General features: G+C 41.1%; 1 protein-coding gene across 4 annotated transcripts in view; it reads left to right on the plus strand.

Moving 5' to 3' along the window:
• The window catches only part of LOC142975546 (uncharacterized), a 47955-nt gene extending 35023 nt beyond the window's left edge, over window positions 1–12932 (plus strand). For 2 of the 4 annotated variants that reach the window (XM_076118465.1, XM_076118467.1), the window contains exons 2-7: window positions 7655–7859; window positions 8462–9383; window positions 9742–9908; window positions 10333–10469; window positions 11155–11682; window positions 11830–12932. In XM_076118465.1, coding sequence (XP_075974580.1) covers window positions 7688–7859; window positions 8462–9383; window positions 9742–9908; window positions 10333–10469; window positions 11155–11682; window positions 11830–12735 — 2832 coding nt within the window. In that variant the 5' untranslated portion in view covers window positions 7655–7687 and the 3' untranslated portion in view covers window positions 12736–12932. Of the gene's footprint in view, window positions 1–6673; window positions 6782–7329; window positions 7564–7654; window positions 7860–8461; window positions 9384–9741; window positions 9909–10332; window positions 10470–11154; window positions 11683–11829 lie in introns of those variants that run through there. The other 2 variants (XM_076118468.1, XM_076118466.1) reach the window with 2 other exon arrangements.
• The last annotated feature ends 240 nt before the right edge of the window (window positions 12933–13172 follow it).

Genomic DNA, 13172 nt, shown 5'->3' on the forward strand with positions numbered 1-13172 from the left:
CGCGTTTTACCTTAAAATGCCTAACGTTTCGGCGCAGGTTGCACTCGCCGTGGTCAGCCTGCGACCACGGCGAGTGGTGCGACGCGTGTTCGCGTTAATTCCCGTATTCTATTATACATTTGGTATTTATTTTCCTTGGAGAGTGTAGGAGACCACTAGCCCCCTGTTTCTGAAGTACATTTAGCGGCAGTTTGTCTATTCAATAGTGTTAAAACTCATACAAAAAAAAACGCAATTGAATAGATAAACTACCGCTAAATGTACTCAGAAACCGGGGGTAAGAGAGGATAGTTTGTGAATTCCACCCCGAGGGTTGAAAATATCTACCATTTTTCAAGTAAATAATGATGGCTTTTAATGTAAGGAGAAGGTAAACTTGTATAGAAAAAACGACTGTTGTAAAGAGCAGCTGAGTGCACGACGGCACTCGGCTGGGGACTGTATTTCGCCTACAACTGTACTTATAAATCTAGTAATTTTTTTATTGATAAGAACATAAATTCGAAACATTTTCCGTTTGTTATGTTTAATTAAGGTAAATTAGGATACCTACGTTACAAAGTTTCCTGTTCATGTGTCGAAACAAATGACTAAGATACCAGTAAATTGATCAATTAGCCGAGAATATTGCAGGATGTAGAATTATAACTAACTAAAGGCAGCCTGCGACTTCGTCCGCGTGCAAACCTTTCCCGTGTAAATCCTAATCCCTCGGGAACTCCGGGATTAAAAGCCTATGTGTTATTCTGAGTCTTCAGCTACGTATATACCAAATTTCATCGTAATCGATTCAGTAGTATTTGCGTGAAAGAGTAACAAACATCCATACATACTAAACTTTCGCATTTCTAATATTAGTAGGATTTACAACTATTTAATAGCAACTACGCCGTACATTGTTTCCTTCTTTAAATTATAGTGATTTACTTGTTATCAGTAAAACGGGGTTACTTTGAAATGGAAGAAATGGACGATTCTCGCGAATAAAGCCGAGGGCATAGCTAGTCTTTATAAAGGAATAGATAGCTCGTCCTTATAAAGATGTTATTTTTAAAACGTATGGTCACACTTATGCACCCTGCGAGTGTTTGATGCATAAGGACGCGCCCCGGGTCCGCCCGACTATCAATCAACATATACCGGAACAGACATAACTTTACTATCTTATCTTTGTTCTATGAATAAATGTAAGTAGTAAGTAAACTGCCCCTGTGGTGTAGCCGGTAGTGTATGTGACTATTGAAGGCGAGGTCCCAGGTTCGATTCGACAAGGTGCTATTGATCTTTCATCAATAGTAGTCCGTTTAACAATGTGACAATCGGCTCGCCCCCTATTATATTTATTATGGGACTAGCTGTCCCGCGCAACTTCACCGCTTGCGTCACATAAGAGAGAATGGGTCAAGATTTCCCCCGTTTTTGTTATATTTTCTATTGCTACTCTGCTCCTGTTGGTCTTCGTGGGATGATATATAGCCTATAGCCTTCCACGATAAATGGACTATCTAACACTGAAAGAATTTAGAAATCGGACCAGTAGTTCCTGAGATTAGCGCGTTCAAACAAACAAACAAATAAACAATCAAACAAACAATTAAAAAAACAAATTATATTAGTATAGATTAACATTGTTAATGGCGAAACGTGGGTGTATTTCATGATCACCTTCGGCGATACTAGGCCTGACATTATATATTTATTACTATTTAAAGGGCACGTTACTAAACTCCGGGCTACTAAGAGAAAATGTTCTAAATTGAAAAGGACCAAGACTTTGACTGCCTCCGTGGCGCAGTGGTTTAGGTCACCACGCCGATACCACTGCATCGGGAGGTCGTGGGTTCGATTCCCACACGGAGCAATTATTTGTGCTATCCAAAAATAATTGTTTCGGGTCTGGTTGTGATTTGTGTCGGTTGTTTGTATGTTTGTAAAAGTCCCGCGACACAAGAGCAATTCTTAGGGCGGGCGTTGTTTTTTTTATTCGGAAAAAATCTAGTATATTTATCAAAATCAATACATTTGCTGCATTAAGTAGATTATACATACAAAATGATCTTTTACAAATTTAACGTGGTTGACCGAGTTCCACGCGAGCGAAGCCGCGGGCACAAGCTAATAGTAAATAGGTTAGAGGCCTAAGCATTCGCTCCCTATGCAAATGGTCGAATCTTTGAACTGAAGGGAGCACACCATCAAAATTAAAACGAATTACAATTTAGAGAGACAACTGCCCAGCCCATTAGTGCGTAGGCGTGAACATTGCTTTATCTGATCAACATTCACTAATAACTAGTGTTAGGGGAGAGTATGCGGGACATCATATGTTTTGACAGACTTGAAAAAAGTTGTGTGTACGTCTGCTGATTTCACGGCCTAAGGTTCGGTTCCCCGGTTTTCCCCGGCAAAATGCTATTGATCTTTTTAATTAGATTATTCTTATATATGTATACAGTGATAGCCGAGTCGTAGGTATAAATTGATACCTCCCACGCTAGTGTTTGCAGGTTCGAACCCGAGACAACACACCAATGACTTTTCGAATTTATTTGTGTATTAGAAATACCAACTTGCGGGCTACAACCTTGTATGCCTGAAAGTTCTTTAGAACAGTTCTTGAGGGTATACAAAGTCCCCAACCCGCAGTAGGCCAGCGTGGTGGACTCAAGGCCTAACACGTCCCTCAATACGAGAGGAAACCATTGCCCAGCAGTGGGACATTAACGGGTTAAATTTACTTTTATTAGTTTACTAGCTGACCCGCGCAACTTCCCTTGCGTCACAAGTGAGAATGAGTCAGAATTTTCCCCGTTTTTGTAACACTTTTTGCTGTTACTCTGCTCCTATTGGTCGTAGCGTGATGATATATAACCTATAGCCTTCCTCAATAAATGATCTATCTATCACTAAAAGAATTTTTCTAATCGGAAAAGTAGTTCCTGAGATTAACGCGTTCAAACAAACAAACAAACAAAGTCTTCAGCTTTATAATATTAGTATAGATTCTTATCTGCTACTAGTAAATATAGACTATTACATATGGCTAACACTGTAAATGGCAAAATGTGAGTATATTTCATATATAAACGCAATACCTCTAGTTACACTTCAGAGGCGCAATTCTCTACAGTCGGTGTCGAGTATCGAGAGTTTGACGTTTAAAATGTACTGCCAAAATAGTTCTTACGGAGCCCGGTAGAGGCGCTTAACAGAATTTCGTATAATTTCTCGATCTCTCTCTCTCTCTCATCGTATGGTTAGTGGTCAACCTAGTGTCAAAGTTATTCAAGCCGCAGGAAGGCCTTTGACGTGGCTTAACGGCTGTTATCTTAATTGACAAAAACCGGGACCGACTTTTTACGTGCCATCCGAAGCACGGAGACGCCCGGCTCATATAACACTATGCGGTCACCCATCTATGGAATGACCGCGCCAAGGTTTGCTTAACCCACAGATCGTTCACCAAACGGTGAGCGCGACTGGCTATGGGCGCCTCAAATTAGCTAGCCGGTAGTCGATAGTAGTAGAGAATCGAGCTAAGCGAGACACACAATAATGTGCCATAAGGTAACTTAACCTCAAAGATCGTTCCGCGGTTTTCTTACTTAGCCATGAACTAATTTCCGATAGCTACAGGTTACAATTAATTAGTTATAAGTGATTAGTAATGCTCCGGTAAGTACCAAAAATAAACTTGTTATGCTCTCATAAGGATACTGCGAAACGAACTGATTTTAATTAATAATTAATTACCTATTTGAATATTATTCTTGCACTCATTATATAATTGTAAATATTAAAGTTTATTAGCGCAGTTCGATTCTGAACAGAATTTCATGGAATTTAGCGTAGAGATAAATAGACAGACTTATATATTTGCAAGAACTATCCTAAAGCAACTAAAAAGGGGTTGAAATATTTTAAATAGATATTAAATAATATATATCCTACTAGCTGACCCGCGCAACTTCGCTTGCGTCCAATAAGAGAGAATGGGTGAAATTTTTCCCCGTTTTTGTAATATTAATTACTGGTACTCTGCTCCTTTTGGTCGTAGAGTGATGATATATAGCCTATATTCTCGGGTATCGAAATATCTCCATACCAAATTTCATGCAAATTGGTTCAGTAGTTTAGGCGTGATTGAGTAGCAGACAGACAGACAGACAGAGTTACTTTCGCATTTATAATAATAGTATGGATTGCCATTGCTCACTTTCTATTACATGGGACTTACTTTGACTCTGCCTACACGAATAATTTTACACGAAAATCTGTTTAGCGCCTCTACCGGGTTGCGTAAGAACTATTTTGGCAGTACATTTTAAATGTCAAACTCTCGATACTCGACGTAATTTCCAAAGATCTTTGATAGCTGTTGTGATCAGCTGTCAGACGCTTGAAAGTCTGACTATTTAAAAGTTCGTTATAAAATTATTTTAGTGTCACTAGTTTCAGTTTATTAAAGTAACCAAGCATAGAACTCGTCTTTTTCGGAGTCGGTTAATAATGATATTCACCGCCATCGGGTTGCAGTCAAACAACTAGTGTATAATAATTCTGTTATTATTTGTCGGTACATATCAAACGATGTCAAAATGCTGACGGAGCCGCCCGGCTTTGTAGTCGCCGCGGCAGGGGCGCTCAACCTTTCGCTAACAACCACACACATTTACATTTATATAAACTTTATTATGTTACCAGTTGACATGTTAATAACCCTATGTTCACGGCGTGACCGCAGTAGGTAAGCAGTAAGGTATACATGCTAATTTGTGTGATTAATTCAAAATATTTTTAATTAACTTGAGTTGTTTGTTAATTCGATTTTTGTTTGTATTATTTTATGAATTTTCGTGAAAGTTATGTAACAATTAAGTATTTTATCTAACACATAGATAACATAAAAATTAGGTTATTGAAGAGGATTTAGATTAGCTAAGAATATTTTAAAAATTAACTGTAACGACTAACGACCATCGAAGATCATAAAAAGTAAAGATTTAACTTATATAGTGATATTTAACCATACGATATTAATTAATTTTGCTATTGACTGCCTCTGTGGCGCAGTCTTGAGTATGCGACAGCGCGCACAAGTCTGGGGTTCAGATCCCAAGTTGGGCTAAGCAATTGATTCCTTTATCATTCAATTGGGAAGATGGATATAAGTAAATATTTTTTTTTAAATAAATTATTCGATAGTTAGTCTGTTTGCAACTCGAATAGTTGTCTAATTTTGTACAAATAGAAGCAAGCCATTTTCGACTTTATTAAAATGTTATAATTTCCTTATTTTCCGTTTTTAATTAAGTGATATCGACTGATTATAATTATATAATATTAATCAATGACCAATAGTCACATGTTTTTCCGCAATTAGTACAATAGTACTAGTTAAAATAACACCAAAAAGAACGTTATCATAATTATAAAAATATGGGCAAGTGCGAGTTGGACACTCGGCCGTAGTGTTCCTTAGCACTGTATTATATAGGACAAAATCTATCTAAATATACATGTCAAAGGGTATATAAGTCAAAGGTGACTGACTGACATATTGATCTATCAACGCACAGCCCAAACCACTGGACAGTGCGGGCTAAAATTTGGCATGCAGGTAGATGCTATGACGTCATCCGCTAAGAAAGGACTTCGGTCAATTCAACCTCCAAGGGGATAAAATTGAGGATGAAAGTTTGTAAGAAAAGTCTGTCCTAAGTCACAAACCATGCGGACGAAGTCGCGGGCAAAAGCTAGTACATAGATAAAATGACGCCTGCTTTACCCGAAGATGGACGCAGTTGTGGTTTTTCTGTTTACAATGCTTGTACAGCACTTAAGCCGACCCGATAATCGAACCTCATAACCATCAATTAGAGGAGAAAGAAAAAGGAGGCGCCCGTAGCGAGTGCCGCTCACCGGTCGGTAAACGATCTGTGGGTTAAGCAAACCTTGGGGCGGTCATTCCATAGATGGGTGATCGCATAGTGGTATTTGAACAGAGCGTCTCCGTGCTTCAGAGGGGCACGTAAAATGTCGGTCCCGGTTGTTGTCAATTAAGATAACAGTCGTTGAGCCACGTCAAAGGCCTTCGAGCGGCTTGAACAACTTTGACACTAGGTTGACCACTAACCATACGATAAGATGAAGAAGAATCATCAATTGTATACGTATATACGTTTGCTAACATACCTCGCGCCGCAGTGGTAAAGTCAAATCACAAGTTTAATATCTTATTTATAAAATTCTCGTGTTATAATGATTTTCTACCAATTTTATATGCATATTCAGTAAGCCTGAGGATCGGCTATCTAACCCAAGTAATAAAGGGTGTCAGACACATTGTTTTTTAATTATATGGCAGAACAACGTTTACCGCGTTAGCCAGTATAAACATAAACTAATCGCTAAAAAACGACTCGACGATCTATGATGACAAAAGCATAAGTTGCAAAGGAAATGTAAAAAAAATCATAAGCGGAACCATGTGGAGCTGTCTTTTAAATTAACAGTGACAAGTTTAATTCATATTGTTCCTCGCATTACAACTGAAATATTTCAGTTAAAACAGGAAAAGTGCCGTAGGTAACGTTGACATTATTTACTTCAAATATGACCATCGTATCCTGTAGCAGTCCTTGATATTATTTGTCCAGTCGCTCTGTGTATCGCCACCCGTATGGAGCTTGTGATAAAGAGTTACTTAACTGTAATTATCGTTATATACATTCAACTCAAGTTGAATTGTTGAGGTGCCCATAGCCAGTTGCGCTCACCGGTAGGTAAACGATCTGTGGGTCAAGCTCAGGGTTGGATTTAGGTACGTTGAAAAAGATAGTACAGAAAAATGAAAAGGATAGTATTTACGAAAAAATTATAGTACACTTTCATTATTTTGAATTTACCTTATTATGTAGTCATTAAAATCAACAATTGTGTTTCAGCATTATACACAAAAGCAAGCCTTTTTAAAATGCGATACAAAAAATGTGTAAAACAAACTAATTTCACAGTGTGAATGAAAAGTGTTGCAATTTTTTTTTGGACGGTAAATGCTATCGCAATGATTTTTGGTTATTTTATAAGAATATTAGTCTACCTATGTTTTTTTTATTTTAATTTTGTACCTAATTGTGATCAGAATTCGGTCGGATACACGCACAATCGAAATATTTATATCAAATAAAACTAAAATTCGGAAAAATTCACTAACTTAAAATTATAGTATTTTACCGTACTATCCTTAGATGTGGATAGTATATAGTACAAAGGGCGAAATTATAGTATAAATACTATAATTATAGTACAAAATCCAACCCTGGTCAAGCTAGTCTTAGCGCGGCCATTCCTTAGATGGATTAGTGGTAATTGAACTGGGCGTCCATGTATCTACTACGATAACCATCGTCAAGCCACGTCAATGGGCCCCGGGCTTGAACAACTTTAACACTGGGTTGACCAATAATCATACGATAAAGAAGAGATTTTTTTCGATCACTGCTCCGGTCAACCTGCCACCACGGCGAGTGCATACTTCGCCGAAACGTTAGGCATTTTAAGGTAAAATGCGTGTTCCCGTTAATTCCCGTATTCTATTATTCATTAAAGAAGAGATTGTTTAACATTTTTCATGAGTTTTTTTCTTCCATAGATGTTTGTTTGGTAACGAGGGTGTGGTGTCAGCATGAGTGCTCGGGGCTGGCGCACGTTCCTGCTGTGTGCTGCATATGCTTGGTACTTGCATGGCGGGCATTATGTGCGAGGGTTTCAAGTGCCACCCGTGTGCCCTGCCGCCGCTGGCTCCAGGTGCTCGATTAAAGAATTCAGTGAGGATAAAGTTACTGTGCTTTCAAATGGTAAGTACATTTTTTACAAAATCTTAACTGATAGACTTAAAGGGGTGACCTGGACGCATTTGAAATGGACTGGTCTGATCTTGTCACCGATAGTGGGATTTGGAAGGGAAGAGTGACACTTAAACAGGCTGAGGAAAAAAAACTGATAGACAAGTAGTAGTTGTAACTAGAGGATCTTAAGTTTTAAAAAGATGATGCTGTAAACGTTCTCAGCCTGTGCCGGGTAGCCTCTCAACTATTTGTCCTATCGTTATACAGGGTGTTAGGCAGATGGTTGTCCAGACGATAGTGCACCTGGTTGGGCCTGCTGCCCAAGCGATGGTACCATTCAACTTAATAAAGGACTTATCGCCTCGGAGATATGATACTCAGTACTAAACCGGGTGCATTAAGTTCACATTTATTTTCATATTTTCGTAAAGTTTTCTTGTGCATGTGGCACGTAATTTTTTGTTTTAAATAATTAAAAACATTTTTTATTAGAAAGTACAGTTCAATACCAAAAAAATAATTTTCTCTCAAACGTTTTTATTGCACTTGAAAGAAATAAACAACGTGAAAATGTATTTCTTTAAGAAATTTAAGTCTTCCCTTTCATTCAGGTGATATCTTCGAGATCTTCGCAAGGAGAAATACTATGATGAATTTGTTAGATATTTGGTGTCACGACAAACCACCCGACGCGACCGCCCTGCCAAGCTTCCCGGAGGAACAGGTATTCTCGAGCTTTAGCTTAGGTTGTGGTGGGATACCCACGCACCCGTACTCAGACATACTGCAGGCATTGAATGTGAGTCGCTCTGTTAAGGGTCTCAGTCTTCAAGGTGCGACGGGGGAATTAACCCGTCACCACCTCGTCGGCCTTGAGACCCTGACATTTATCGGATTTGAAAGGTGTGACCTACTCATCGCTCCCGATACGTTTCATGCTACGCCTCACCTGGACTATTTGAAATTGTTTGACGCGGGTCAAATTTTCATTGAATATGTACCCAACTGGGTGAAACAGCTGGAATTACAGTTCACGAATATCACGTCCATTTCTCGCGCCGAACTAACGAGACTGACAAATCTTACGGCGCTAAACATCCGAAACAGCGATTACAATATTAGCATTGAGGCGGGAGGGCACTTACACCAACTTCAACTAGAAGCGCTCAACGTGTGGCTCGACCCGCGGCTACCAGAGACGCTGGAGGAAGTGCGCCTTGTCCATTGGGCTGAGATCACGCCACAGCCGTGGGAAGGCTGCTCGGCGCTGGTTAGTCTGGATATTGATGGCGCGGCGGTGAAAGCGTTGCCGAGTGGCTGGGTCGCGCGGTGCAGTAGACTTGAGCTGCTGTCGCTGGAAGGTATGAGGGCGTTGGTCACGCTGCCCGGCGACGTGCTGCGCAGCGCGGGCTCGCTGCGACGCATGACGCTCACGGGCAGTCCTCTGCAGCACCTGCCGGCGGGACTGTTCAGCGATACGCCCAATCTCGACCGTATCTCACTCGTAGGAAATCAACTAATTCAATTGCCAAGGTAAATGTTTTCTTTATACAAATCTATCCGATGCCCGTTACTTCGTTCGCGTAGGCTTTATTTAGTGTGCTACGACAAACTTCGTCACGTCCATATTGGCATGGAAGAAACTCTCTTAAAGGTCTATCTTTTAATGGCATTTGGCTGACAACTCGGACATACTTGGAAATACAGTCGGAGATTAGTGCACACACGCAGAGTCTAATATTGCTCTGTTAATCTTCTACCGAGTTACGACAGCAAGTGAATATAGAAAGCTAGATTTAATGTACCCTGTCACCGTGGTGGGTCCACCGAGGATAGAACACACCGTTGATATAATAATAACATGTATTTTTCACAACAACATTTATTGCAGTTTACTATTCATTAAAACTAAAGTGACAACGCTGGATCTGTCCGAAAATAAATTGTCTGGGCAAGTGCTTAAGGATACAGTATCATTTACTCTGAAGGTGTTGTATGTCGATGACAACGCGCACCCAGACCACTTGTGCCCTGAATCTAACAACACTCACAAAATATGTAAGTTACATGTTATAATTACTTCTAATACTCTATCTTTGTTTATTGTGTGTGCATTATGTGTGATCGGTAGTGTTGTTAGCAGCTCCTTACATCATCAATTATTTATACCTAATAGAAATATTGTAAAATCATTTGGTGATTAAAAAGAATGGCCAGGAGTTTCTGGCCAACTCTTCTCATTGGCCCTACCTTCCGAACTGGCGGTAAATTCACTCTTTGTATCATTTTGACTGTCATAAGTTTCAGCATTTGACCTGAACTAATAAATGATTTGATTTTGATTTACGTAGCACAGTACCCGCCAGTGTTCGCTCTAGTCGCAGAACTTTTAAATTTTGTCGTTTCCGTCTAACTTAACGTCCCAGCCAGTAGTAAAGAAACCCTTTATTTACCTTATTATAATTAGCACTTTTTATTACAGCGTCATTCGTACATTTGAGGTTAAACGAGCTCATTCTCCGGAAAGTGGGCGCAACGCATATCTGTCAATTCTGGTTCTCATTACTAAATAAATCGGGTCAACTTAACCTCGCCAATAACCACATAACAAAACTCACGGTAACTATTTTTTTTTCTATAAGCCATTACTGTCCCATTTCAGGGCAAGGGTCTCCTCCCAAACGAGGTAGGGTTAGGCCTTGAGTCCACCACGCTGGCCAAGTGCGGGTTGGGGACTTTGTATGCCCTCAATAAATGTATTAAAAAAATTTTAGGCATGTAAGGTTTCCTCAAGATGTTTTCCTTCACCGTTGGAGCAAGTGATAATTATTTCTAATACCTACACACATAACTTCCAAAAGTCATTGGTGTGTTGCCTCGGATTCGAACCTGCGAGCACTTGCGTGGGAGGTGTCAATTTATACCACAATATATTATAATTTTACTTCAACAATTAAATAAAAAGTTAATATCTTAATTGTTAACTAGAAAATATTCAGAATGTTTCTTTTCTAATATTTTTTTAAGTTATAAAACTAGTAGTGGGCTGTTCATTGTCCACGCCGCACGACGTGGTGTGGTTATTATGATTTTTTGTCATGTAATTATAAATAGTATATATTTCAAGAAGAACAAACACATCATAACTTTTTAACGTTTGTTATTTAATAGTAGAAGATAATAATATAATAAACACAGGATTTTCATTTTTAAAACCATTCATTTTTAAATAAAAATAACATAAGATTAATAAGTCAGTAAAAGGGAAAAAATGTATTGATTAATTGTACGTTATGTTTATTAGTATGACGACGTGATAAGAGCTGCTGCTAATGACATACATATCTATATGGAGGGCAACGAGGTGACGCAGCTCGCTTTCGACCGCCAAGACTACCACTCCTTGCTCAAGTTGCGCCAACACTACTGCGACCCAGGAGGCTCATTCACATTACAATATAAAATAAGACTATTCTCGAGGCTTCGCTGTGACTGCCACATGCAGTGGGGAGCGCGTGCAATGCGGGATTGCCCCACCCTTCTCGGGGGGTACCATGATTGGAAGTGCGAGTCTAGAGTACCGGTCAGGTTGGTTCCGCCTGAAGAGCTCATGTGCGCTGCTTCACACGATGAGTGCCCAGTCCCGCAGCCGTGCCGCTGCGAGGGGCGCGACCTCATGGAGCAGCCAGCGCGCGTGCTGCGGGTGACGTGCGAGCATGCCAACCTCACCGCGGTACCCAGCCTGCCCGCCTCGCCCGCCGTGCTGTGGCAGCTGCGCCTCGCGCACAACAACATTGCAACCGTCTCCGACAAATTACCACCCAATTTGCTGGTTCGTGCTCACTTGTATTTAAATATTATTTTCTTCTTGAATATCGTAAAATATTTGAAGATCGTAGCTGAGTTTTGAATTACTTTAAGCACCTAGCATAATCGGCGATACGAAGCAATCATACAATGTATGTATCATATTTTTCAGGAGTTGGACTTGCGAGATAACAACGTGTCGCGGCTGGACGTCGCCACAGTGACATCACTCAAAACAAACAAGAGTCGAGTCCTGCTCAGTGGTAACCCGCTAGTTTGTGACTGTACCGCTGCGAGCTCAATTAGGGCTCTGATTATGCATCAAGCCAGCTTCGCAGACTTTCAGAACATGACGTGTTTGGGTGGAGCTGCGATTTTTCAACCCGATGAGTGTGATGAAAACTATCCGATGAACATTATTTTGCCAGGGCTACTGTCTGTTCTGCTCGTGGCGATCGCTGCGTTAGCCGTCGGTATAGCGTGGCGCGTGGAGCTCGTGGCCGTGCTGCGGGGACTCGGGTGCTTGTCTCGTCCCGCCGAGAGTCCCGACGACCGCCCTTACGATGCGTTCATTTCATTCTCACACAACGACGTGGAGCTGGTGCATGACATCATGGAGCAGTTAGAGAGCGGCGCGCGGCCATACCGCGTGTGCGTGCACAGCCGCGACTGGGTGCCGGGCGGCTGGATTCCGCATCTTATCTCGGAGTCGGTTCGAAGCTCGCGCCGCACTATAGCGGTGGTGTCGGAGCACTTCTTGAACTCGGCGTGGGCTCGCGCGGAGTTCCGCGAGGCGCACGCGGAGGCTATGCGCTCGGCCGAGCCCCGTTTGGTGATTGTACTGTTGGCCGATCCCAAGACACTGACAATGGACGACGATTTGCGTCGCTACCTCACCACTAACAGTTATTTGCGCTGGGGCGACCCCTGGTTCTGGCCGAAGCTCCGCGCCGCGCTGCCTGCGCCGCGCGAGCCTCTACCCTCGTCCGCGGCGGGGCCGCCGGCGCGCAGTGCCGCGGCTGCACTCTTGGCTCAACAGCAGCACGCTTTCGAGGTGACTGAGACTAGTGACTTGTAGTTCAGCCGCCACACCACCACACGCTTATGTCAAAGCGTCACATGTCAACTGACAGTGGACTTTATCTGAGATGGCATTACTTTAAGAACGTTTAAGATCTGTTACCTACATAGGTTTATATTATTAAGTATTGATTTTAATGTTATTATCATTTTTGTATCGATTTTATTATTAATACCATAATTTATACCATAGTAACCGAATGTTTTCTGTTTTTCAAATGACTTTAGTTAGGATCGCCGTGAAATCATTCTCGATCTCCCACCGTGCGTCCACGTATGTTTAGCGAAGTGAAGATGCGTGCAGTTCGTTTAGAAAACTATTAAAAGTTTAAAAAAGAACGCCTTTAGACCTTAAGATATTAAAGGGTAGCAACTGTCGAGTAACAAAAGTTGGAAACTTTAATGTATTGTAAAATTAATTAAGACGGCACTCGC

Source organism: Anticarsia gemmatalis, chromosome 9, assembly GCF_050436995.1.
Source record: "Anticarsia gemmatalis isolate Benzon Research Colony breed Stoneville strain chromosome 9, ilAntGemm2 primary, whole genome shotgun sequence".
NCBI classification, from domain to species: domain Eukaryota; kingdom Metazoa; phylum Arthropoda; class Insecta; order Lepidoptera; family Erebidae; genus Anticarsia; species Anticarsia gemmatalis.